The 24,354-nt window shown below is 38.2% G+C and overlaps 1 protein-coding gene across 1 annotated transcript in view; it reads right to left on the bottom strand.

The window, feature by feature from the left end:
• The window catches only part of Clvs1 (clavesin 1), a 170,444-nt gene that overhangs the window by 81,774 nt on the left and 64,316 nt on the right, over positions 1-24,354 (bottom strand). Inside the window, exon 3 of the mRNA XM_042666644.1 lies at positions 5,603-5,777. Within this exon, the coding sequence (XP_042522578.1) occupies positions 5,603-5,777 (175 nt within the window). The remainder of the gene's footprint in view (positions 1-5,602; positions 5,778-24,354) is intronic.

Below are 24,354 nucleotides of genomic sequence, written 5' to 3'. Positions count from 1 at the left end.
TGACACAGTAAGGCTCAATTTTTCTAACTAGCTCCTGCTCCTGTTGATACTGCTGGTTTGGGGACTACATGTTGAGAAATAGGATGTATGATCTTGGAAGCCAGGCTGGCTTTGTTCTGCCCTGAAATCATGTTGGAGGAGCTTCTGAGCCATATTTGGTATTGAATAGGTACACATGAGTCAGAGGATGCATATCTGAGATACAGACCATAGAAAAAGTAGTCCACTAATAATTTAAATGTGTCTTCCCAACCTGCCTTCTCAAATTTCTTATCACAACACAACTTAATCATTTACACACAGGAACTGTCACATTGCCTGCCAACATGACCGGAATGTAACCATTTTACTCCTTCAATTGAATATGACACTTTGGATTCACCAATGCACGTAAACAACCATATGTTTTACAGCAATGGATGAAAAACATAGGGTGAAGGAAGGCCAAAGAGAATGGAGCAAAGCCTGAAAGTATATAATGAAAGAGGATGTAAAGCAGCAGATGATTTGAATTTACTAAATCTGAGAATTGTTCCAAATCCTATCCTCACTGGGTTAGGAGTTAGAAAATAGTCAATGAAGGATGAAAGAAAACAAATGGACAAGAAATACACATTTTCTTCCTCTATGATGGCTTAAAGCTGTTGGAAGAAGTTGAGTCAAAGTTGGTGCAAATGTCAGGAAAACATCACTAATGGAATAAGGATGCCATGCAATAATTCTTGAACAAAGCATTAATGAGCTGAGATTGTGTAGACTGGCAAAACAGCCATGGAGAGACAAAACTAACCAGCCTCTCTTGGATTTCCTTCTCTTAGTGAAAAGCAAGATTTTCTAAACCCATTACAAAACATTTGAGTTTTTTAAATCAATCAAATATTTCATAAATATCCCACAGGACACAAGGCTGTATTTCTTCCTAAGTGCAACACTTGGGCACAGTAAAAGCTACCTAAGGAGTTGGATTGGCTGAACGCTGATAAACACTGCGTGTTGATTGTAATAGTTGGGCTGTAGTGATTTATAAGAAATAATTTCAAAAATTGATTTTGGAAAAAGTACAACCCTCGTGAGTAGGACTTCAGTATATTTTTCATTATGGCAGAATTCCTCAGCAGATTGAGAGTAATTATGATGTATTGTATTAAAATAGTGCTATCAATATTACTTTAAGTTTGATTAAGTTTAAACAAGTTGTAATGAACAGATACAATGGCTCCTTCTGACATTTAAAGATCCAAAGTCTGGAAAAGAGGAAATAATTTCTCAAAATTAGAGTATAACCAAAGTTTTCTGAACTAACATTCAGAATATTTAAGTAACTGGTACAACTCAATATTGTAAACAGGGACATTTTTCAAAACATTGCTCTGAAAGGAAGATTACATAATAGATATACTATTAACATTTCAGGACTGGCTGGTATGAGGTAACTTTTGATATGAATATCTGATGATCCTTTAAAAATTCTTCCATCTGATTATCATAAAAAGCTAATTAAATTACTTATGAACTACACAACCAAATTCCTATGAACATATATTTTTAAAATCCTTGTTGGCAAATGCAGTATAATTCATAAAACACAGAACTACAAATTTGGTAAACCCAAATAGAAGACCAGCACTGGAATAAAAACCCTATGCTTGGTGGACCCATTGCAACAATGAGATGTACAAGTTGTTATGTCAAAAAATGAACTTTACAACTTTGTTGGGGGGGGAGGACCAAGGGGGGAAGGGGGACTGTATGGGAAGGGATGTGAAGGGGAAACAAAGGAGGAGGCTACAATGCTTGATAAGAAATGTACTCATTATCTTGCCCATGTAATTGTAACTCCTCTGTACGTTATTCTCACAATAAAAAAAGAAAACCTTGTGCTTTTCACCTAGTATTACTTCCATTTTGGAGTTTATTGCACTTAGATTAACTAAGAAAAATGAATTACACATTAGACCTACCCACATAAGGGAAGATCCTTGCTATTATGTGTTTATCATAGTAGATGCTCTGACACACCTGCCCCCAGCCTCTGGGAAAGTTGGTCAGAGAACATCCTCAAAAGAATAATCTCAGATAACAACTCCCTCTGGGGCCTCAGAATGGAGAGAGCCACATTTCCTAAGTTCACAGCCTCTTCCCAGGACAGCCAGCACACAGTGATGAAAAAATATGGGCATATGAAGGCTCAGTCCCTTGACTTCAATTAGCAATGAATCAGAAGGGTCATTTCAAATTTTAGAACACCCAAGCCTTCAGAACAAATGACTGAAACCCAGTGTAACTTCTGCTGACAAACCTTCTTCCTGACCTAAGAGCATAAGCTTGCTCAGTCTCAACCCAGAGAATGAAACCTTCTACAATGAGTAATCTAAGGCTTTCTTGAATAACTGTCCAAGAACCAAGATGATAATGACTAAAACCCAGGCCTCTGGAACCAGGTGAAATGCAAGGTGTTGAAATGCCCCAATCTGACCTTAACTTCTCAGTTCTTGAACAGTGAGCTACCTGAAATGCTTTCTGGGGTGCTGTTTTATATATTCTTAGGGGGAGAGGATCAGACCTCAGAGAGCTGTACTCTCCAGTGGTTGATCTAGCTTGATCACTAAAGTGGTCTGGTTCTTCTGCTGACAGATCATATTTCTCAAAGTGGCCATACAAAAGGCAGGATGGCAGAGAGAAAATGTTCTGCACACTGAGACAAAAGACTTCCCTCTCCTGGAATCCCCCAATTATCTAGCAGACAGTCGACTTCTTAGGCCTCTCTCTGAGAGTACATGAGTAAAAGAAGAACATGACTTCTTTTTTTTATTGTGAAAATACTGTACAGAGGGGTTACAATTACATGGGCAAGATAATGAGTACATTTATTATCAAGCATTGTAACCTCCTCCTTTGTTTCCCCTTCCCATCCCATCCTTCCCCCCCCAACCCTCTTCCCACCCCCACCCCCCCAACCAAAGTTGTAAAGTTCGTTTTCAACATAACGACTTGTACGTCTCATTGTTGCAATGGGTCCACCTGTATCCCTATTTAAACGATTTGTTTTTTTCCCTTCCCCTCCACAAATTATAACAACATCAAATACAGTGAAAGCAGGGGTTATACCGTGGGGTAGGAGCATGATTCTTTTCTGTTGCAGATGATGGCCTTGTGTGGCTTTTCTCTTTCTCAAATAGTAGTGTTGGTGGGTTTTCTCTTGACCTTTTACCGCTAGCTAGCAAGTTGAAACTTGTGTGGGACCATACCTGTGCAGCACAGGTGACAAAAAGGGGCGAACCATTGGTACCAGCTGTGGCATTATCAGGGTATCAAAAAGGTTCATCACCGTCTAGAGATGGAGACAACCTCTGTGATGAGGAAGTTCTAGGAAAGCCAGTAGTAGGTAGACCATGTTATCTGAATGTCCTTATCAGAGAAAGTATAACCTGGTGTGAGAAATTGCCAATCTCTACCCAGAGCTAATTAGTGTGGCAAGAGCAAAATTGTTTCCAATAATCTAATACAGTAACTTCTTCAATGAGTCAGAGACATGACATTACAACCACAGGATGATGATGTCCATATTCTAGATGGAGGAGCTATGTATCAATCCAGCTTCTCTGGGACCATTGACTTCCTACCCTTGGCGGGAGAGTTTGTCCTTCATTAAGAACCTAAGGCCTCCTGAAGTGGTAGAGTGCTAGCCTTGAGCTGAAGATCTGAGGGACAGCACCCAGGCCCAGAGTTCAGGCCCCACGACCGGACCCCCCAAAAAAGGCAGGACTTTCAGAAAGAGCTGCACCCCAATCCAGACAGCCTGAATCTTGAATAGTCTGCTGCTATTCTCTTCAAGTCATAGGAGCTTATCTTGCCTAGAAGGGAGAGTCCCTGGTCTGAGAAATGTTAGGAGTGTGTACTTTTTCTCCTCTGACTCTGCTACCTTGTTTCTTTTCCTTGTTTTTGTTCCTTAACTGGTGCTACAAGATGCTGTGGGCCTGGGCACATGACAAGTAACAGCCCAGAAGAGAATCACTTTGCCCACCAGAATCATCTGGAATTTTTTTAATAAGAATATCTTGTACTTATACCAGGCCTTACCGCTTAAAACACAATCATGTATATGCATTAACTCAGTAAGACCGACATCAGCCTAAGGACTTAGGCAAGGGACATATTTTGTATTCCTTGTGTAATTCACACATTTTCAAAAAGAAAAATTGGGACATGGGGTCTGGTAAAGGTCATGTTTTTTCTTCCTGACTTATGAAAATAGAAAAAAAAGATTATGAAAGCATAAAGGTTGCTACATATAAATAGAACAAGTTATTTTATAAGATAGAATTACATGAAGCTTGTATAGAGATTTCTGGAAATATGGTTAGCCTAATTGCAGTAAGATAAACCTTAAGGCTTCCTTTAAAACTCATTTTAATGATTGGTTTAAACAGAGAGGCTGGATATTCAGGGACTGAGAGAAGATTGAAGTTAGAGCTCCAAGAAAGTGACTGACAGTAAATAATATAAAGGTCCATGATGGAGGGTTTAAGTCAAAGGCAGGACATTCCCTGTAACCTGCAAATTCCTAGGACATGTACTTTCTGCTCCTCTTCTGAAATATCAGCCCCATTTCTCCTCCTGTGTGCAATGGGCAAAACTTACATAAAATAAAATTCAGTCAATGAACACATGTTTATTAGAGGTACACAAGGTGCCAACTATCTGCTAAGAGCCAACTAAGAACAGGTCATAGTTTAAGAATTAGACCTACTCATTACTTGTTATACGAAAGCATAATGGCTCCCCAAACCCAGAATCACTCAATGTCTGTATTTTGTGATAGACTCATAGCTGCATATAACTGGTATCCATTAAGGTTGATGGGGTCACTACATGGTACCAATCTTCCCATCAAATTCAGAAGAGTTACAAGCTTTATCTCTGCTGATTCTGGATCTTTCCAAATTAGGTGCTTAATTTTCAGCCGTGATACTTTGCCAACAGTAACCTAAGCAGCATTGTCTCTCTAAGTGAGTGACTTTTCACAAAATCAATGATTCTTAAAAAGTAGAAGGGTCCTAGTAGATTGGCCACTTGAACTTCACATAGCATAAAAACTCCTTCCCTGAAGGCCAACTTCTGACAAATGGTCATACAAACATGAGGCGGAGATTCATTTGCCACTTTCTTTGCACAGAAATGATCCACTTGTGTGCAAATACTGTAGCACGTGACACTGGAAAGTGGTAATCTGTAGGGTGCATTTATGGAACATAAAAATGTTTCTGGAAAACCTGGAAAGCCCCCCTGCCACCTCTATGTAGGACACATTCATAAAGCAAATGTTTCCTAGCTCTAATTTTTGTGAACTCTCTGATGGATTAAGCCAAACATCTCTGCATTTTACTCCTTATTGCTACGGTAGCTAATTTGTGCTTGTGGGAACAGCAATTTAGAGTTATTAGTGAAAATGAAAGCTAATTTCAAAAAAGACAAACATCTAAACCTAACCTGAGTAAAAGCACTCACAGATGAATTTATCCACATTCCCCATCTCTATCTACAAGACAAATATTACTTGCAGTAATAAGGAAGTCTGGCATCAAGCTCTTGTTGAACATACCTGCAACCCTTCGATGGCCAGTTTAAGGATTGAAGGTGTCAGTTTGGAGGCTTGTTTGAAGGAAAAATTACTCCAGTCTATAATTAAAATGAAGCCATTTATCTGAAGCTCAGGATCTTCAATGAGAACTTCCAATGACAGCAAGATGGCACGCAGGATGTCTGTGAAGGAGTTCCTGTGACAAGAACAGGAAGGAGAGTTGAGTATGCGTATAGAAAGGTGACAGATAAGACCCTGTGGGCAGTGAATTTGGTGTCTTTGTGCCACTGTTTCATGAACCTAGCCTGTAGAGTCCTCTTATACCAGAAAGACTATAAATATATTTGCTAGACTTCCCAGGAGCAACACTTCAAGACTCCCAGGATGGATATTTCCCTTTGATCTGACCCCAGCTGCATCCCACACTTAATGAGCTGTTGTGCTTCTGTGTTCCCATGACTGTGCTCTGCTCCCCCTGCTGCACTGGTGACATTCTGCTGAAATACAGCTCTTACCCATTGCTCTCCCTCACTGAGCTCCGATATCCTCAAGGGCACACACCAGGCTATATTCCTGGCAGCATTTCCAGTAACTGAATGTTCCATGAATCGTTGCTGAACAAATGGACTGAGATCTCAATCCCAAGGTGCTTATTTCAAGTATTTTTATTTCTAGAATCTTGCCAAGAGTATGAAAACATCCATGCAAGGGATGCTACCTTTTAGCTTTCGCTGATCATAGAAAGAGAAAAGTAAAACAGGAAGAATAGCTTGTTTGCCCTGATGGTCTACACAACATGGTTCTGGAAGGAGATCACTTTGAGTACATCTGTAACAATAACAGGCAAACCTGTTGAATGAAAACTGGAGTGACAGCTTTCCAGTGTGGTGTGTGTTCCTCCACATCATCCACTCGCTCACCAGCTCATTTTTGTTGTTAATAGTTTTCAGATATGAAGAAATGATGGCACTGTGCTATTTCATTCTAGAAGTTATCTGAGGTACATATCTAATGTCATAGATGCTTAACTTCAAGGCCTTTCTTATATGAATATAAAGGGATGGAAAATGATGCCAGAAACCTGCCATTTCCTTTTGGATTTCACCAATATCATAAGTAGAGTCTTGTGAGATCAGTGTGAAATGATTCCTAAGATTTCCAACCTGATTTTAAATTCTAACAGCCAAAGGTCTCCAGATTCTAGATCAAGTTAGGTGGTAAGAATTTACTGAATTCCTATTCTAAACTCAGTGTTGTGTTTCCTGCCTGAAGTAGTATATCCTAGATCTACTTTCAGAGATCTTTAGTTTGGTTGTTGGAGGTTAGCAACATGAGATGAGAGGGATTGACAGAATCTGAGCATATAGGCAAGTAAGTACAGATAAGTAAAGTCTTGCAATATGTCTTGAAGAGTAGATCAGATTCTGATGGGTTATTGGGATAAAGGAAGTAAGATCTTTCAGGAGGGAGGACAGATACAAATAAAAAATAAAAATATACAGTTTCTGATACTTTTAGTGAAGGTTTCCCACTTACAAGAAACTAAAATTTTACTCCCCAAGTCAACCTATTTTTGTTAGTCCTGCTATATTGGAAAATGCCTAAAGCCTCCCCAAACCACATATTTTTGACTATATAAACATGGCAGATACCCTAAAATGATCTCCTGGTTAAAAATTGTTCTTGCCAGCTGTGGTGGTGTATGCCTGCAATCATAACACTTTGGAGGGAGAGGAAGGAAGATCAAGAGTTTGATGTAATCCTCAACTACACCTGAACTATACAGTGAGATCCAGTAGTATTAAAAAATACATACAAATTCTTAACATTGTTAGCTTTTAGATGTGTTTCTTTTCATTTTGAAAGATGCCATATTCCCATTAACATGAGGTAAATTTTTATTGAGATATTGCTTTTGTTTTACATCATTATATAATGATCCAAGTCCCCTTCAAAGACATCTCTCATTGGGAAGAAATATTGAATTAGAGAATGGGATCAAAGATTATGAGGGTAGGCAATTCCAAATAGAAATATGGACACACCAAATGGGAAAATAGAAATTACCAACAGTGTTATCATGGAGCTCATGCTTGTGTTTAAAGCTTTCTTGGAAAGATCATACACAGGAATAAAATCAGGGCTGAAAAACTGGGCCTTAGTATATAGTACTATGTACTATGCATAGCCTTAGTACATAGTAATGAGGTTGAATGAAGAAGAATTAACAAAAATGAAAAAAATATTTCCTTATATTCACCATATTGGGTCAAAACAAAGAAAGAGAAGAATATCTTAAAAATTGAGAATACATGTGGAGTCTTTTGAGGAACTTCCATACTACTTTCCAAAGTGGTTGAACAAGTTTACATTCCCACCAACAATACAGTAAGGTTCCCTTCTGTCCACATCCCCTCCAGCATCTGTTGTTATTAGAGTTCTTGATTATAGCCATTCTAACTGGGGTGAGGTGGTATCTCAATGTTGTTTTGATGTGGATTTCTGGCTAGGGAAGTTGAGCATTTCTTCAAAAATTTATTGGCCATCTTTCTTTCCTCTCCCCTATCACCCAGCAATCCCACTTTTGGGCATTTACCCGAATGATCACAAACAAGACCATACTAAAGCTATCAGCACAACTATGTTTATTGTAGCATTATTTACCATAGCTAAGATATGGAACCAACCCAGATGTCCCTCAGTAGATGAATGGATCAAGAAAATGTGGTATATATACACAATGGAATTCTATGCCTCCATCAGAAAGAATGACATTGTCCCATTTGTTAGGAAATGGAAGACTTGGAAAAAATTATATGAAGTGAAGTAAGCCAGGCCCAAAAAAACATAGGTCCATGCTTTCCTTTATTTGCAATAACTAGTATATGTCTGAGACAAGCAGAAAAGATCAGATAAGTTCATGTTAGGCAAAATGAACCCCAAGATAAGGACTCAAATGGTTTTTCTTTCTTACAATTGTTTCTAACATATTTATAAGATGATTTCTTTGTTGCTTTGTATGTCCCTCCCCCGCAGTATAACCCCTGCTTTCATTGTATTTGATGTTGGTATAATTCGTGGAGGGGAAGGGCAAAAACAAACCGTTTAAATAAGGATACAGGTGGACTCATTGCAACAATGAGATGTACAAGTCGTTATGTCGAAAAATAAACTTTACAAGTTAGGTGGGGGGCGTGGGAGATGGGAAGGGATAGGAAGGGGAAAACAAAGGAGGGGGCAACAATGCTTGATAAGAAATGTACTCATTACCTTGTCCATGTAATTGTAACCCCTCTGTATGGTATTTTCACAATAAAAAAATTTTAAAAATTGAGAATACTGCAGGAGGCATAGCTCAAGAGGCGGGAGCTACTAAGTTAGAAGCCTTGAAGTCATACCTCAAAACCTCCCTCAAAAAACCCCCTCAAAAACCAAAAATGTGATAAACTACATTAACACAATACTGTCTGCAATTCTTCATCTCCTATGCATTAGTTATGGCTTTATTGAGCTGCACTCCCTCTTTATGTGACATACTTTGACTAATGATATGTACACAGATGTGACACTGAGCCAGTTCTGTGACTAGATCTCAGAGGTCACCCTTGTTGTCTTGCCCTTCTGTTCATGCTCATGTTAAAAACATGCCACATGCTAGGTTGAAGGAAAGGATAAGACACACTGGGAGCTGCTAGTTAACTAGCAGCTTTTCATAAGAAGCTGTGTCAACCTTGTGAACTTGATGTGCCTTACACATGCATGAGAAATAATTTGTAATTGGTTTCTAAAACCGCTGAGCTTGTGGATTGTTTGCAGTTTTTCTTGTCCTTTAACTGCTAATGATGCCTCAACCAACAAGGAGAGGAAAATGTGCCTGCTGGAACCCCCACTGGAGTATTTGGCATCTGGCAGAGGAAAAAGCCTGTTTTGACATGTTGGCAAACAGGCCTATATTTGAGGGAGATGCTGAGCCTGATTACCTGCCACTGCCATTCACTATACATGCAGTCACCCACAGAAAAGTGGAATTCATCAGGGGCAACTTTCTATTCTTCCACATATGGAAGCAATTTTGCTCATTATGAGAAATGGAAATGCAAAGGAGCTTTGTGAATTAGAAAACCCATCCCTAAAGGAGGTATCATTTGTATTTGCTGAGGTATGGAGAGGCATTCTGAGTCCTGCTACTTTCCTGGTAGTGATGGTAGCAGAAGGCAACAGGAAAGTTCCTGAGACTTTTATCATGGAAAAGTAGTAAGTGGAGGTATGGTTCCAGTGGTAGAGCACTGGCCTTGAGCATCAAAGCTCAGGAACAGCACCCAGGCCCTGAGGACAGGCCTCAGGACTAGCACACACAATAAAAATATGAACATGATAATAAAGTGTGCTCCTTAGATTCTAGGATTTGGAGTTAGTCAGATTCTGATTCAAATCCTGGTTGTTTTATTTGAGCTTAGCAAGTTGCTTTATCTCTCTATGGCTCATGTTTTGCATCTATAGGAGAAACATCACACTTGCCTCACTGATAATGGTAAAAGGAGCTAATACCCACAAATACCTTAGCAGAACAGCTGACTCAGAAAAATGTACAGAAGGTGTGATGCTCATTGTGGTTTTCATTAGTATGAGTATATATGATATCAGGTAGAAAGTCAACAGGATTGCAAAGTACTTAGGCCTCACAAGAAGGAGAGATTATGTAAGGCTGGGTTTCTCAGAGAGCCTTCAATTGGTCCATGAGGAAAAAGAAAGTCAGGACATAAATAGAAAGGGTGGAAGGAGCCATGTAGATAACAGAATGAACCAGTAGCATTGCACTTTACATGGGAGCAATGGTAAGCTTGTTTGTGCCTGGGGCCAGTGCAAAGGAATGTACAAGTAAAATCAGAAATGTGATGTGCTCTATCTTCATTCTGCCTGCTTTAGAGAACTCCAAACTGGTCACCCGAAGAGGGCAGTGACAGCTGTTGGGCTTAAGGGAGAATTAGACAGGCAGCAAGGACTCTGCGCAATTGAAGGATGTGGATTCAAGTGTAAGTGTGAGGAAACAATAAGGATGAGAGAACTATGAAGGACATTACCTGAAAATAAGTCACTGACTAGGTATGGTACACTGACTAGTGTACTGTTAAGGACAAGAGGGACTCTGTGAGTTAGGAAGTGAATCTGAGGGCTGTAGTTGGATCTAACAATTTATTACACAGTAAAGATCAGAAACAGGCATTATTTACATTAATATCATTTGACATTGGGGATGACTAAGATTTAGTCTGCATTCTACCTCCCAAGTGTGATAAAGGACTACCATAAGTATATGTCAGGTTTTCAGGAGAGAATATGCCTTTCTATTCCTAGCCTAGGAATACTTGCCTCACTAGTCCATGCTACACCAAGCTCTACTAGAAGGGAGAATGTGCTGGATTTGCTTCTGTATCTCTGGTAACCATTATTCCTCTCACAAAGAACATGCTTAATCAATGAGTCTCAGTGATAAAGGGCAAACAAGCATGCTAACCAACCTACCCAGAAGTTCTAAGATGCAGGAAATATGACCATATAAGATGAGGCTAAGTGAAATGAACCCCAAGATATGGACAAAGAGGTTTCTCTTTATTGTTGTGTACTATGTGATTTTTTCTTGTTTCTTTTGTATGTTCTTCTTCTTATGGTATATTCCTGTTGTCACTGTATTTGATTTTGGTTCCTTGCATCTTGTAAATATACATTCATCTAATTTGAGGAGGGGAAGGGGAATAACAAAATGCTGAAACAAGGACATGGGATGACCCATTGCCAAAGCGATACTCACAAGATACTATGTTGGAAATGAACTTTTTAACTTTGTGGGAAGGGACTGGGGGAAGGAAGTAAGGGAGTGAAGGGATAGTGGGAGAAAAACAAAGGAGGGTATAACAATGCCTGACAAGAAATGTACTCATTACCTTACTCGTGTAACTGTAACCTCTCTGTACAGCATCTTTACAAGAAAATAAAATTTTAAAAAATAGGAGGTAACTCAATAGGAAATGTACTCATTACCTTACTAATGTAACTATAATCCGTCTGAACATTATTTTTACAATAAAAATATATACAAAAATAATAAAAAGCCATCTGAGCTCATGGTAAGAAAATTTACCTACTCTTCAATATGTTTTAGTTTTGGCTTATGAAACAAACATTCCAGATTATTGTGAGCTTGAATGAAGTCAGTGGGTAAATGATAATCTAGAAGAGTTAATATGAATGAATGCTAGGTGGATATTTACAGACAGGAAGGCTGCTGTACCATAATATTTGTAAATCATTGCAAAAGAACAAACATCACTCCATGACAGTCTAAAAGGCAAGCAGGAAGGTTTTATTTCCTTCAGCAATCTAGCATCTTTAAAGAGCATCAAAAAAAGGATTGAAAAAAAAAGAGAGAGAAATCTAGTCCAATGAAAGTGATCTATGAGCACTTCACCCATTACTAAACACATATGAAAAATTAATTTCATGCTTGTCTATTCCAGTAGCTCACTTGGTTGAAGGGCATAAGAAAAGTAAAAATGAGGAAGAGACTCAAGAATGAATAAGCACTTACTACAACTTAATAAACACTGATTTTAGTATCTCTACTTTGGCCAATCTGTCTCCAACCAAAGCTTTCTAGACCAGAAGTGGCAGATTGCCAGTTTGCTCAGCCCCAACTCCAGTGACTTAGAACCATTATTTCATAATTCATGATGGAATGTGCATGCACACATGCATGCATGCATGCATGTGCACACACACAACACACACACATGCACACACACACACGCACACACACAAAACTGGTATCTTCCAAAATTGCAACATAACACCTTTGTGTTTCCACATTATTCATTAACCATTCCACAAAGATTTTTTTTTGAGCACTAGCTCAAAAAAACATGTAGCTATGTTTCTATCAGTCCAACAGGGTCAAAAGCAACAAGATCTACCCCTAATGTGGTTATCAATAGAATTATATAGACATTTGTGGATTCTGCACTAGGCTAATGGTCGTGTAACTAGACACTACTGGAGACAGACTATTCTTTCTCCTGAGCTTGCCTGTATCTTACAATCACACAATCATGTTCAGGATAAGATGTTGAACAATAAGTGAAAATGCAGTTAAAAGAGAAAAATACCCATCATATGGTACAGCATGTCTCTGAATAATTTCACACTCCTGAGGACCTTTCCTATCAATGATTCTACAATCACTCCTGCAATCAAGAGGAACCTTTCCCAAATCACCACCTCTGAAAATGACATGCGACTTGATTTAAATAGTATACTAGCAAAGCCGCTCTAACATCTTAAAATTTTAATAACTCAGACAATCTAGTGCCACTGAAAATACGAAACCTCTGAACTTAGTAAAGAGGTAACTATATCCTGGAAGGCAAGCAAGATCTTAAAACTAAAAAAAGTATAAAATAAGTTGCCTATAACTTAGAATTGGAATTCTCAAATATGGATAACTCTCATTAGAAAATTTAATAATGAGTGAACTTGAGTAATTTGGTGATCTGAACTTTTCAAAGTTCTTGATCCTTTTCCCTGATAAAATTCTGGTCCTAATCATAAGCCATTGTAATAGCAGCAAGCAATCAAATAAATGAAAGATTAAAACTCATTAGGATATTTATGTCCTTAAGATACCTTTGTAATCTACCTTGAAGGAAATGTAATTTGCCATCTAGTTTGCAGATTGCCTTTCTTCTACCAACTGTAACACCATAACTATTTCATCTTTCTGGAGATACCCCAAGGTTACTAGATTCTCAGGGATGGAAGGAAACAAGTTTTCTATGACCTCTATAGCACTGAGGTACAAGAAATGCTTGCCACTGAATACACAGTTTCTGGGTCAGATTCTAGGAGTCAAACATGATGGGAAGAATTCTTTCTTTCCCATTCTTACTTTTTTCCTTCTTTTTTTTATTTGGTAATACTTAGCTTCAACCCAGGGCCTTATGCTCAATAAATAGGCACTGTACCACTTTAGCCACTCTGTCACCCCACTTTTGTCTTGGTTATTTTCAAGATATGGTCTTGTTTTATGTGTGGGCTATTGATTCTAACATATTTATAAGGTGATTTTTTTTGTTGCTTTGTATGTCCGTCCCCCATGGTATAACCCCTGTTTTCACTGTATTTGATGTTGGTATAATTTGGGGAGGGGAAGGGGAAAAACAAGTCGTTTAAATAGGGATACAGGTGGACCCATTGCAACAATGAAATGTACAAGATGCTATGGCGAAAAACAAACTTTACAACTTTGGCAGTGGGGGAGGGGCGGTGTAGTCTTGGAGAAGGGAGGGCAGGGATAGAAAGGGAAAAGCAAAGGAGGAGGCAACTGCTTGATAAGAAATGTACTCATTGCTCATGTACTTGCTCATGTAATTGTAACCCCTCTGTACGGTATTTTCACAATAAAATAAACTTATTAATAATAATAAAAAAGAAAAAACCAAAGCTGGCTTGGATTATAACCCTCCTATTTGTACTTTCCTGTGTTCCTGAGGTCATAGGCATATACTCCCTTATACAGCCATTACTTGAGATGGAGTCTTGTCAACTTTTTCTTTTACCTGTCAGGCCTTGCACTGTGATTTTCCAATCTCCATCTCCCAAATGCATAGAATTACAGGTTTGAGCCACCATGGTTGCCCTGATGGGAAGAATTCTTGACCTTAATAGATTCTTATAGTTCTAATTGTTATTAATAACAAGGGTGATCAATAGCTTGCTCATCCTCTGAAACCAGAATAAATATATTCCCAAGGCCTAGAGAACAAAAGCCTCCTGGCAAGCCCAACTATACTTCCAGAAATGATACTCTATTCAACAGAAGCAGAAAAATCTCATTTGGAGGTTTTGGTAAGACAGAGAGATCCTAGAGACCTGGGACACTAAGAGTTCACTGGCAAAAGCAGACAATAAATTGTCTGGCTGTCTATATCAGAGCATGGATGTAACTCTTCCTAGTAGAGGGCCTATGGTACCCAGTGAACCTTACCTAAGACAGGAAAGTCTCAGAGTCTCCAGAGGGGCAATGGTTTTCCCCCTGTACCTTCTTCATGGAGTTCCTGTGGGTCTGGCCTCTGGCCCTCTATTAGAATAGTCTCCTTATTCTCACTCTACCTCATCAGAGTAATTGCAGGAGCACATAAAAGGTCACATTTAACACTGTAATTATAACATAACGTAATGGACATAGACAGTATAGTTCAACAACAAAAAATTAAAAGAAACAATGAAAGACAAATGGCTGGCTGATTTTGTTTTACCCCAATTACAGTGTATTCGGAGGGTCAGTTCGTTTTGCAATAGCAGGCAAATTCACCCATGGAAGTTCTGATGCCTCTCTGAAGAATTATTTTATGAAAGTACTTAAAGCCAACATTGGTTTCTTTCACTTAAGTATATCACAGATTATCACTTGGCAATTCTCTCAGCCATTAGAGCTGGTGGTTATTATTTATTGCTGCCACTTAATAGTAGCTAGACTGCAGGAGATACTGTGAGCACAAGCTTGTTAAACTTCAAAGTAGGTCCAAAATAGCCTACACTATGAATAGCAGAACAAAAATGCATTGCATATGTATATAAAGACATATATTTTAAATGCTTACAAAAAGAGAAAATACATTTTAGGATTTGGAATTTTGCCTGGGAAGATTTTAATGCCTAAATTTATCTTAACAAAATCAAGAGAGATTGTTGACAATTGGAGACCAGTTAAAGGGAGTATTTGGGAAGATCATCATTTTAATTTCTGAAGAGGAAATGAAAAAACTTCCTGTTCTCTCTTAGCTTTTTCACTCAAGGCTGGAGTTTTACCACTTGAGTCATCTTTCCATTTCCAGATTTTACTAGTTAATTGGAAATAAGAGTCTCATGAACTTCTATGTTTGGGGTGATTTTGAACTGGGATCTTTAGATCTCAGCTGAGTAGCTAACATCATAGATATGAGCCATTAATCTCCAGCTCCAACTCTAGCCTCTTCTTTGTCCTCTGACTGAAAAGACTCGATTTTTTTTTGCAAAAAATCTTAGTAAGCCAGTTTATTGACAATCCCCACCCTTAAGTCTAATCAAACTCCTCTTTTCTCTTTTACACTCTTAACACTTATCCAGTTCCTGTTAATAATTTTCCATCTACTTCCTCATCCCAATCAATGTTGATTACACATTGCCAGGTGTCCTTGTTCATTTCAGTTACAATAACCTTGACTCCTACTACAACAGTCTTGCTTTAAGTCTTCCTTGCCATACTTAGCAAGTGTCAGGTGAATAATTTTTATTTAAAACAAATTTCAAATAGATGAACCCTTGGCCTGAGCTGTGTAGATAAATATCCCTACATGAGAAATATGGCCAGCAAACAGGTCAATCCATGAGTTTGGAGAACCCCTAACAACTTGAAGATAGTTGAGACTGGATATTCTGTCTATAGTCTAACCCTGGAGAGCTCTTCCCCTGCTAGCAGAGACTGGCTCTGGAAAAATTTAATGAATCAATTTGTGCTAATAAGTTTCTTCTATATCCAAGGCAGGCAGTTACATCAATCTATGAGACAAGAAGAGTAAATTTCTGTGAGGCTTAGAGAATATGCTGAGGGTTCTTTATTTGCAAGGGAGATTCTAGAGCTTGGGAACTCTATAGATGAAATCATCTGCTAGGATCTATCAAGTAGGGCAGTCACTTCCAGTTATTATTCCACGCTCAATGAACACATTTCATTTCTACTAATTTGTACACTCTTCACTGACTCATTTGTCATCTTTGCAAGCCCGAAGAAATGTTTTGGAACTTAAAATCAACTGTACTGCTTATGATTTAAGCAAACATCACATAGTCTTAAAAAATCAGTGGAAAAGCTTTTGCTTATTATTCCTCACCAGAGACTTTACAAAGACAACCCATCAAATAACAAAATGCTGAAACAAGGACACAAGATGATCCATTGCAACAAGGATACTCACAAGACGCTATGTTGGAAATGAACTTTAGAACTTCTGGGGGTGGGGAGGAGTGGGGGAGGTGGGAGAGGGAAGGGATAGTAGGAGAAAAACAAAGGAGAGGGTAGTAATGTTCAACAAGAAATGTACTCATTACCTAACTCATGTAACTCTAACCTCCTGTACAGCATTTTTACAATAAAATAAAATTTTAAAAGGCAACCGGTATATTTCTGCTTTTGACCAAATGAAAAGCTGTCAACAAGAAGATGTTTTTTTGTTTCTTTTCCTCCAGGCTAATTTTGCAACTTAATAATAAAAGAAAGGCCACCTCAATTTTTAAGGGACCAGATTTATATAGAGCCATCTTAAAAGGACTCGGAGCTGATGAGTTTGTAGGCCAAAAAATATAATTTGTGTCCAGCTAATTCTATTAGGTTTAGCATTAGAAGAAAGGGGTACAGGCACATACCTTATGTGTACAAGGTGGCATGTACCACATTTTTCACATGTGCTCTCTCATTTAGTCATCTCAACTACCCCATAGAGTAGATATTAAAGTAAACCAGTACAGAGGGAATGTCCCAGAGAGGTCACATGGAAAGATTGACAGAGATTAGAACTAGAGTCCACTGTTCTCAAGGAAGCAAGGATATATTATAAAGATCCAACTCTAATAATCCTTTCAAAAATAGGTCCTGCCAGGTACAGATGATTCACACCTAAGGACTGTGGTTTAAAGCTAGCTTGGACAGGAAAGTCCAGGAGACTCTTCTCTCCAGTTAACCATCAAAAAAGCAAGAAGTAGAGCTGTGGCTCAAGTGCTAGAGCACTAGCCTTGAGCAAAAAGCTCAACGACAGCACCCAGGACCTGAATTGAAGCTCCAAGACCAGCACGGGAGTGGGGTGGTGGGAGTGGGGGTAGAAATAGTTCTTAACAGGCCCAAATCAGTAACATAGCCACCAGTAATGCTGCCCAGGAGTTCCCTCCACCTCAGGTGTCTGGGAGCAAAAGGGTCCAGGTAGCAGACTTTTGGCATCAGACCTTGGAAAGGATACAGAGAGAAAATATCAGCTGTGACTGAAGAATAATAGAAAAAAAAGGCAGTGGAGGCTTACAAACAACATGTGACAGAGATATTCCCAATAGAAGAGAGTATTGATTTCCACTTGCTGGAAATGACTGACTTTGAAAAGGAGGTAGGTAAGAGACAAAGAACATACCTTTTAATATTTGAAGAATATTTGTTTTCTTCTTTTTGTCTTTATTGGGTCCAGAAGAGAAGTTCTTAAATTACTATTTGAAAGATCTAGATTGGAAAGAAAACCTGGTGCCATGGAGGATTGTTCATAATTGAATGGGTTACTGAGAGATTTCAAATCAATTTTTCTGGTGACCTTAAGATACACAGTTTTATAGAGCTCTCCCAAAGCCTTCATCTTTATACATGAGAAAAACGAAGGCCCAGAGGACATAGCTAATAAATATCAGAGCCAGGATTTGAACTTCAGTGTCTGAATATCACAGTGGGAAGGGACCTAAAATATCATTGAATCCCATGACAGCCAGCAGGGTTTATTCCTGCCAAGTGTTTATTAAGAAAATGCCCAGAAAAACAGAAAAAAAGGAAAGATAATATGATACATTCTCTGTTCACTTCAACAACTGTCAACCTTTATCAATCGCTTTGTTTATGTTATACATACATGTATCATATGTGTGGGTACTGTTAAGACAAAGCTGGAAAAGGTTCCACACATTGTCACCTCCTTATACACCACTCACCTGTAGAAGGTTCTAAATTTTGCAAACTGGACTCTTACTTTTGTCCTGATACTATTTAATCTGTTCCTGGTAAACTACAGTAAGTTCTATATGTTTGGTTGGATTTAAGCCATATATTTCTGGGAGGTTATGTTATAGTCAAAAGCTTTGAATTCATTGTCAGGTCTGACCAGTGGATGGTTACTACAAGAGCTCTCGTTGAGACAAAGACTATATCAAAGAGGAACAGAAATTAGTGCTGAACAACTATGTTTATCTCAGCATTATTAACCATAGCTAAGATATGGAACCAACCCAGATGCCCCTCAGTAGATGAATGGATCAAGAAAATGTGATACACACACACACACACACACACACACACACACACACACACACACACACACACACACACAATGGAATTCTATACCTCCATCAGAAAGGATGGAATCACCCCATTTGTTAGGAAATGGAAAGACTTGGAAAAAATTATATTAAGTGAAGTAAGCCAGGCCTAAAGAAACATGGGTCCTGTGGTTTCCCTTATTTGCAATAACTAGTGCATGTGTAGGACAAGCAGAAAAGGTCAAAAGCTATGTACATATGACCATATAAGATGATGTTAAACGAACTGAACCCCAAGATAGGGACACAAGTGTTTTTTTTCTTTCTTGCTATTGTTTCTAATGTATTTATAATGTACCATGTGATTTGTTTTTGTTTTTTTTGTATGTTCCTCCCACATGGTATAACCCTTGTTTTCACTGTATTTGATGTCAGTGCCCTGCATCTTGCATATACACTTCTCTAATTTGGGTAGGGGAAGGGAAAAAACAAAATGCTTAAATAAGGATACAGGTTGACCCATTTTAACAATGAGATATATAAGATACTATGTTGAAAATGAACTTTACAACTTTGGCCAGAGTTGTGGGGAGGGGTGGGGGGAGGAGTAGCTGTGGAGGCAGGAGGGAAGAGATGGTAGGAGAAAACAAAGGAGGAGGCAGTAATGCTTGATAAGAAATGTACTCATTACCTTGCTCATGTAACTGTAACCCCTTTGTACAGTATTTTTACAATAAAAAAACGTACAAAAAACAGAAATTAGTGCTGAAATTTTCTTATGGTGGGCAAGGATAGGAATGGAACAAGCTACAAAGTTAGAAAGATCAGGGGAAAATGTTTTGAATTGGGATGATTACGGATGCACACGTGGTTGTAGTTATTTGTGTGTGTGTGTGTGTGTGTGTGTGTGTGTGTGTGTGTGTGTGTGTGTGAATTTTAACTGACTTAGATTAGTATGTACCCACCATCCTAGTGGAGAGAAGGAACAGATCTAGTACAACATGACCTTATATGCTTCATAACTTCCTTCTCCCATTCCCTGAAATTTGATGATCTCTAATCCATTTTCCTTCCTGAAATTTTGTCATTTACAAAAGTATTATATAAATGGAATTTTGCACTTTACAGTCCTTCTGGATTAGCATTTTACACTCAACATAATTGCAGAGAAGTCATCCAGGTTATTGCACATATAAACAGCTTGTTCTTACTTCAATTAATATTCAGTGGTATGGATCTGCAAACTTTTTTAACTACTAAACTTACTGGAAAACATCTAAGCTGATTTTAGTGTGGGATTATTACAGACAAAGCTGTTATCAACCTTTGAGAAAAGTGTTTAGGTTCATTTCTCCAAGGTAAATGCCCTAGAGTGAAATTTCTGGGTTATGTGGTAATTGCAGGTATAATTTGCTGGGTTTTTTTAATCTGCTAAACTGTGCTAGAAATGCAAAACCATGTTTTATTCCCACTAGCAAAGCTTCTCTGCATCATCACTACCATTTGGTGGTGCAACTATTTATCTTGGCCATTCTGAAAGACATGTAGGGATCACACATCATCTTGAGTTGCCCTCCCTGATGGCTAACAATGCTGAAATGGCCTCAGGAAATGTGTTGGGAAATGTGTTCTCTCTCTTTTTTTTTTTCTCTTGAAGAGACTGGGTTTAAACTTGATGTTGATTCTTATTTAAATATTTGGTAGAATTCTTCAGTAAAGCCATGTATGTCTGGAATTGTTTCAACAATTTTTGAATTGTGAATATAATGACATTAAGGACATAGAGCAATACAGATTATTTCAATCCAACTGAGTTTGCGTTTTTTGTTGTTTTTAGGAGTTGCTCCATTTCTTTCTTGTTGTCGACCTTGTCAGTATAAAATTGATAGTAGTAATCCTTTATTTTTGTTCTCACAGCTGTAAAACCTGTAGTGATATATCACCCACTTTAGTTTCATTTTGGTGACTTGTGGTGTAAATAAAGAATTGCTCTCCATAGAGTCTACTACACTTCAGTTTATTCATTTCTTTTTTTAATTTTTTCTTCTTTTTATTGTCAAGGTGATGTACAAAGGGGTTACAGTTACAGTTCATTCCTTTATAACACCTTGTTTGCCACCCAGTGTCTTTACTTACAGATTTATAGGCACATTTTAGCTACCACAAATGAGGGAAAGCATGCAACCTATGTTTCTATGGGTCTGGCTTACTTCACCTAATACAATTTTTTTATCTACTTTTTTTTGTGCCAGCCATAGGGCTTAAACTCAAGGCCTAGAGTCTGTCCCTGAGCTTTCTCATTCATTGATAACACTGTACCACTTGAGCCTCAGCTCCATTTCCAACTTTTTGATGGTTAAATGGAGATAAGAGTCTTACAGACTTTCCTGCCTAGCTGGCTTTTAACCCCAATCCTCAGATCTCAGCTTCCTGAGTAACTAGGATTACAGGTGTAACCCATTGACACCTGGCTAATATTTTTTTTTAAAAAAATTCAAAGCCTTTTTGGGTCATTGATTTTCTCCTGTTTTTTGCATGACTATTTCATGAGCTTTTGTTCATATTTCCTTCTGCTTGCTTTGGGCTTTATTTTTTTTACATTCATTCCTAGTTTCTTGAGGTAGCAAACTAAACTTTTGTTTTGAAACTCTCATTTCTCATTTCAGCAACTCTGCTATTAGTTTGCTCCCAACACTGTTGTTTCATCTTCACTTAGTTGTTTGGTGTTTTCAAATTTCCTTTGAAGTTTTGTTTTTGCTTTTTTTGACCTTTACACTACTTAGAGTATGATGCTTTTTTGGCTAAGATGATGTGTAGAAGTATAGTACTGACTTTTCATGTCCTTTGAGACTTTTCTGTTGTCTTTCTGTTATTGATTTATAATTTGATTCTATTATGGGCAGAGAACACACTTCATGTGATTTCATTTATATTAATTAATGGCCTCAAGTTTTTGTTTTAGATGGAAAATCAACTGTAATTTGAACAAGTGTCTTCTATCTGTGATACATTGTTTCTCTCTGGCTGCTTCCAAAATATTTGTCTTTCAGTCACCATATTTAATTGTGCCGTGTCTTAATATTTTATCCTATTTGGGATTGTTTCTATTGAATCTGCAAGTTTTATTTTTTTAAACAAATTTGTGACCTTATCAGCCATTATTTCTCCAAATATTTTTTTTGCCCACTCCCTCTCTGAAATGCCAATCATATTAATACTGGATACTATAGATCCTTGTGTTTCTGCTTAATTTTATTTCTATTTTCTCTGTGTTCAGATTGGGTAAATTTTAACAACCTTCCCTAAGTTTACTAGCTTCATACTTTTCTTCCTCTACTTGACTAATGAGTCTATCCATCCAGGTTTTTGACATTTCTCTGCTATTCTACTTTACATTTCCAAAATTTCCACTTGGCTCTTTTCCTTTAAACTTCTATTTCTTTGCTAAGATTTTCTATTTCTTTTTACTGGTTTCAAGTTATTTTTAAGTTATACCTTAAGCATTTATTTAGCAGATACTTTAAACCTCCTTTTAGATCATTTTAGTATTTGACTCATCTACAGTTCCATCAGTTTGTTGCCTTTTCTCATTTAAACTGTGATATTTCTTAGTTCTTGGAATGATTGGTGATTTTCAGTTGTATCTGTACATTTTGACTATTATGTTGGGAAACTGAGTCCTGTTTAACCCTAGCAATCAGTCCCACTTTCTAATTTAAGCATGCTGATTTTGATCTGCTTTTTGTGGCATGGGGTTCCAATAGAAGTTTCACTTTCTGAGCTTTTGCAGCATTATTTTGGACTGCCTTGTGGGACTGTGGATCCTACTACTCCCTGCTAATCCTGACCGGAATGGGAAAGAGCTTTCCCAGGCTGCAACTCTGAGTGTAAGGGAGATGTGTCCTGGAAATCTCCCTATGGATGCTCTCAGGCTAGTTACGTATTTCTGGGCAGAGTAGCAAAATCTCAGATTCACAGGGTAAGACAAGGTCATTAGCTTTCTAAACAAGATTACTTGCCATGGTTAGTCCCACTCACCTGTTCTTCCAGCCTGAGATGACAGCCTGGCTCTGAGCTCAGACTAACCCAATTACAACGCTTTATCAGTAAAGGAGATGATTCAGTATGGGTTGGTGGCCTTAGAGCAAAAACCTTATTTCAGATTTCCTTAGGTACTCCTCACTAACTATGTGGATTCTTTTGGAGGAAACCAGACTACAACAAGTAGAGAGGAGAGATCAGATTCAGTGCATATCCCCAAAGTGGTTTACAGGAGAAAGCAGGTTTCTAACGAACCACGATGATAATTGTATTTTTCTAGGAAAAAGGAAGTCATATGTTTATGTCCTACCAACACCCCATACACCCCATACTTCTTGGGGAACTTCTCTCAGCTTACCATATTGTCAGACAAGCAGGACATCATCCCTATTCAATGTCACAGTCAGACAGGAAATGACCAGTACCCTGAGCTGTCTATACCATCTCTGTGAAGACAGCTGGGAATCACCCAGTGAATTAAAGGCTCTGATTAGCTCTGGGTCCTCTACTCTACATGGTTACTGTTTTGTCTTTGGTTTCAGTGCACAGGAGCCAAGCAAGAATGTAATAAAGAGAGGAAAGGAAAATGTATATTTTCTAAGCTGCCTGGAGTCTAAAAATCATTTCAGTGTGTATGTGCATTTAACAAGATGGTAGATTATGAAGTAAGCTTATCTCCAAGGTAATAAAAATTGCCATTCAGGAGCCATTGGTTTATTGAAATCGTTCCCTGTTGCAATGCATTATCACAGTACTTTACGATAAGGAGAAAAGTATGTTCCAATACAACATCAGATAATGTCAACTACAGACTTGCAAGAGGAAATGTGCACTTGGGAAGTAGAGAACACTGAAGAAAAATCATTATGTAAGAGGGGGTAACTAGACCGCTAGCGAAGCATATAGGATACCTGACTTTCTGCAGTGACAAAACCCTCAGGTGGACAGAAAACAAAAGGTAGCTATAGTTAAACAAATTCAGTATTCCACAGACTAATTCACCTATCCAAGAGACAAAATAAACCTGGAACATTTGTTGTATGTGTGGCAGAGCATGTGTCTCAATGGTGGAACCCAGGGATTATTTGGGTAGGAATTAAAAGCACCCAGTTGTTGGGTACTGGTGGCCCATGCCTATAATTCTTAGCTACTAAGGAGGCTGAGAGTGGAAGAGTCATGGTTCAAAACCATCGTAATCCTAATCAAGAGGCTGAGATCTCAGGATAGAGTTTGGAAGACAGCTAGACCAGCAAAGTCCATGAGACTCTTATCTCCTAAGATATGAATCTTGTCTTATCTGGCTTCCAAAACATCCCCAATAACCCATTTCAGACAGAAATATCCAAGAGTAATCAGCAAAGTAATTTCCAAAGTAATCAGCAAAAGGCTGGTCTGTATATGTGGCTCAAGTAATAGATAGAGCACCATAGGTGATCAAGGAGACCTACTGAGAGCATAAGCCTTCAGTTCGAAGTCTGGTATGGGTAGGGAAAATGACCTTTTAGTTGATGATGAACAATTTTGCTGTGTTTGGTCACACATTGGTAATCCTTTTCTGTATGAAAGTTTTATTTATGTAGGTCCATTCTATATTTACATTCTTTTCTCTCTGATTTTTATGCCAGGAAAATAAGTGGCTG

Source organism: Dipodomys spectabilis, unplaced genomic scaffold (assembly GCF_019054845.1).
Source record: "Dipodomys spectabilis isolate Male_0828 unplaced genomic scaffold, ASM1905484v1 ptg000015l, whole genome shotgun sequence".
Taxonomy (NCBI): domain Eukaryota; kingdom Metazoa; phylum Chordata; class Mammalia; order Rodentia; family Heteromyidae; genus Dipodomys; species Dipodomys spectabilis.
Note: the sequence above shows the minus strand (reverse complement) of the source record. Positions and strands in the feature narration are given on the sequence as shown.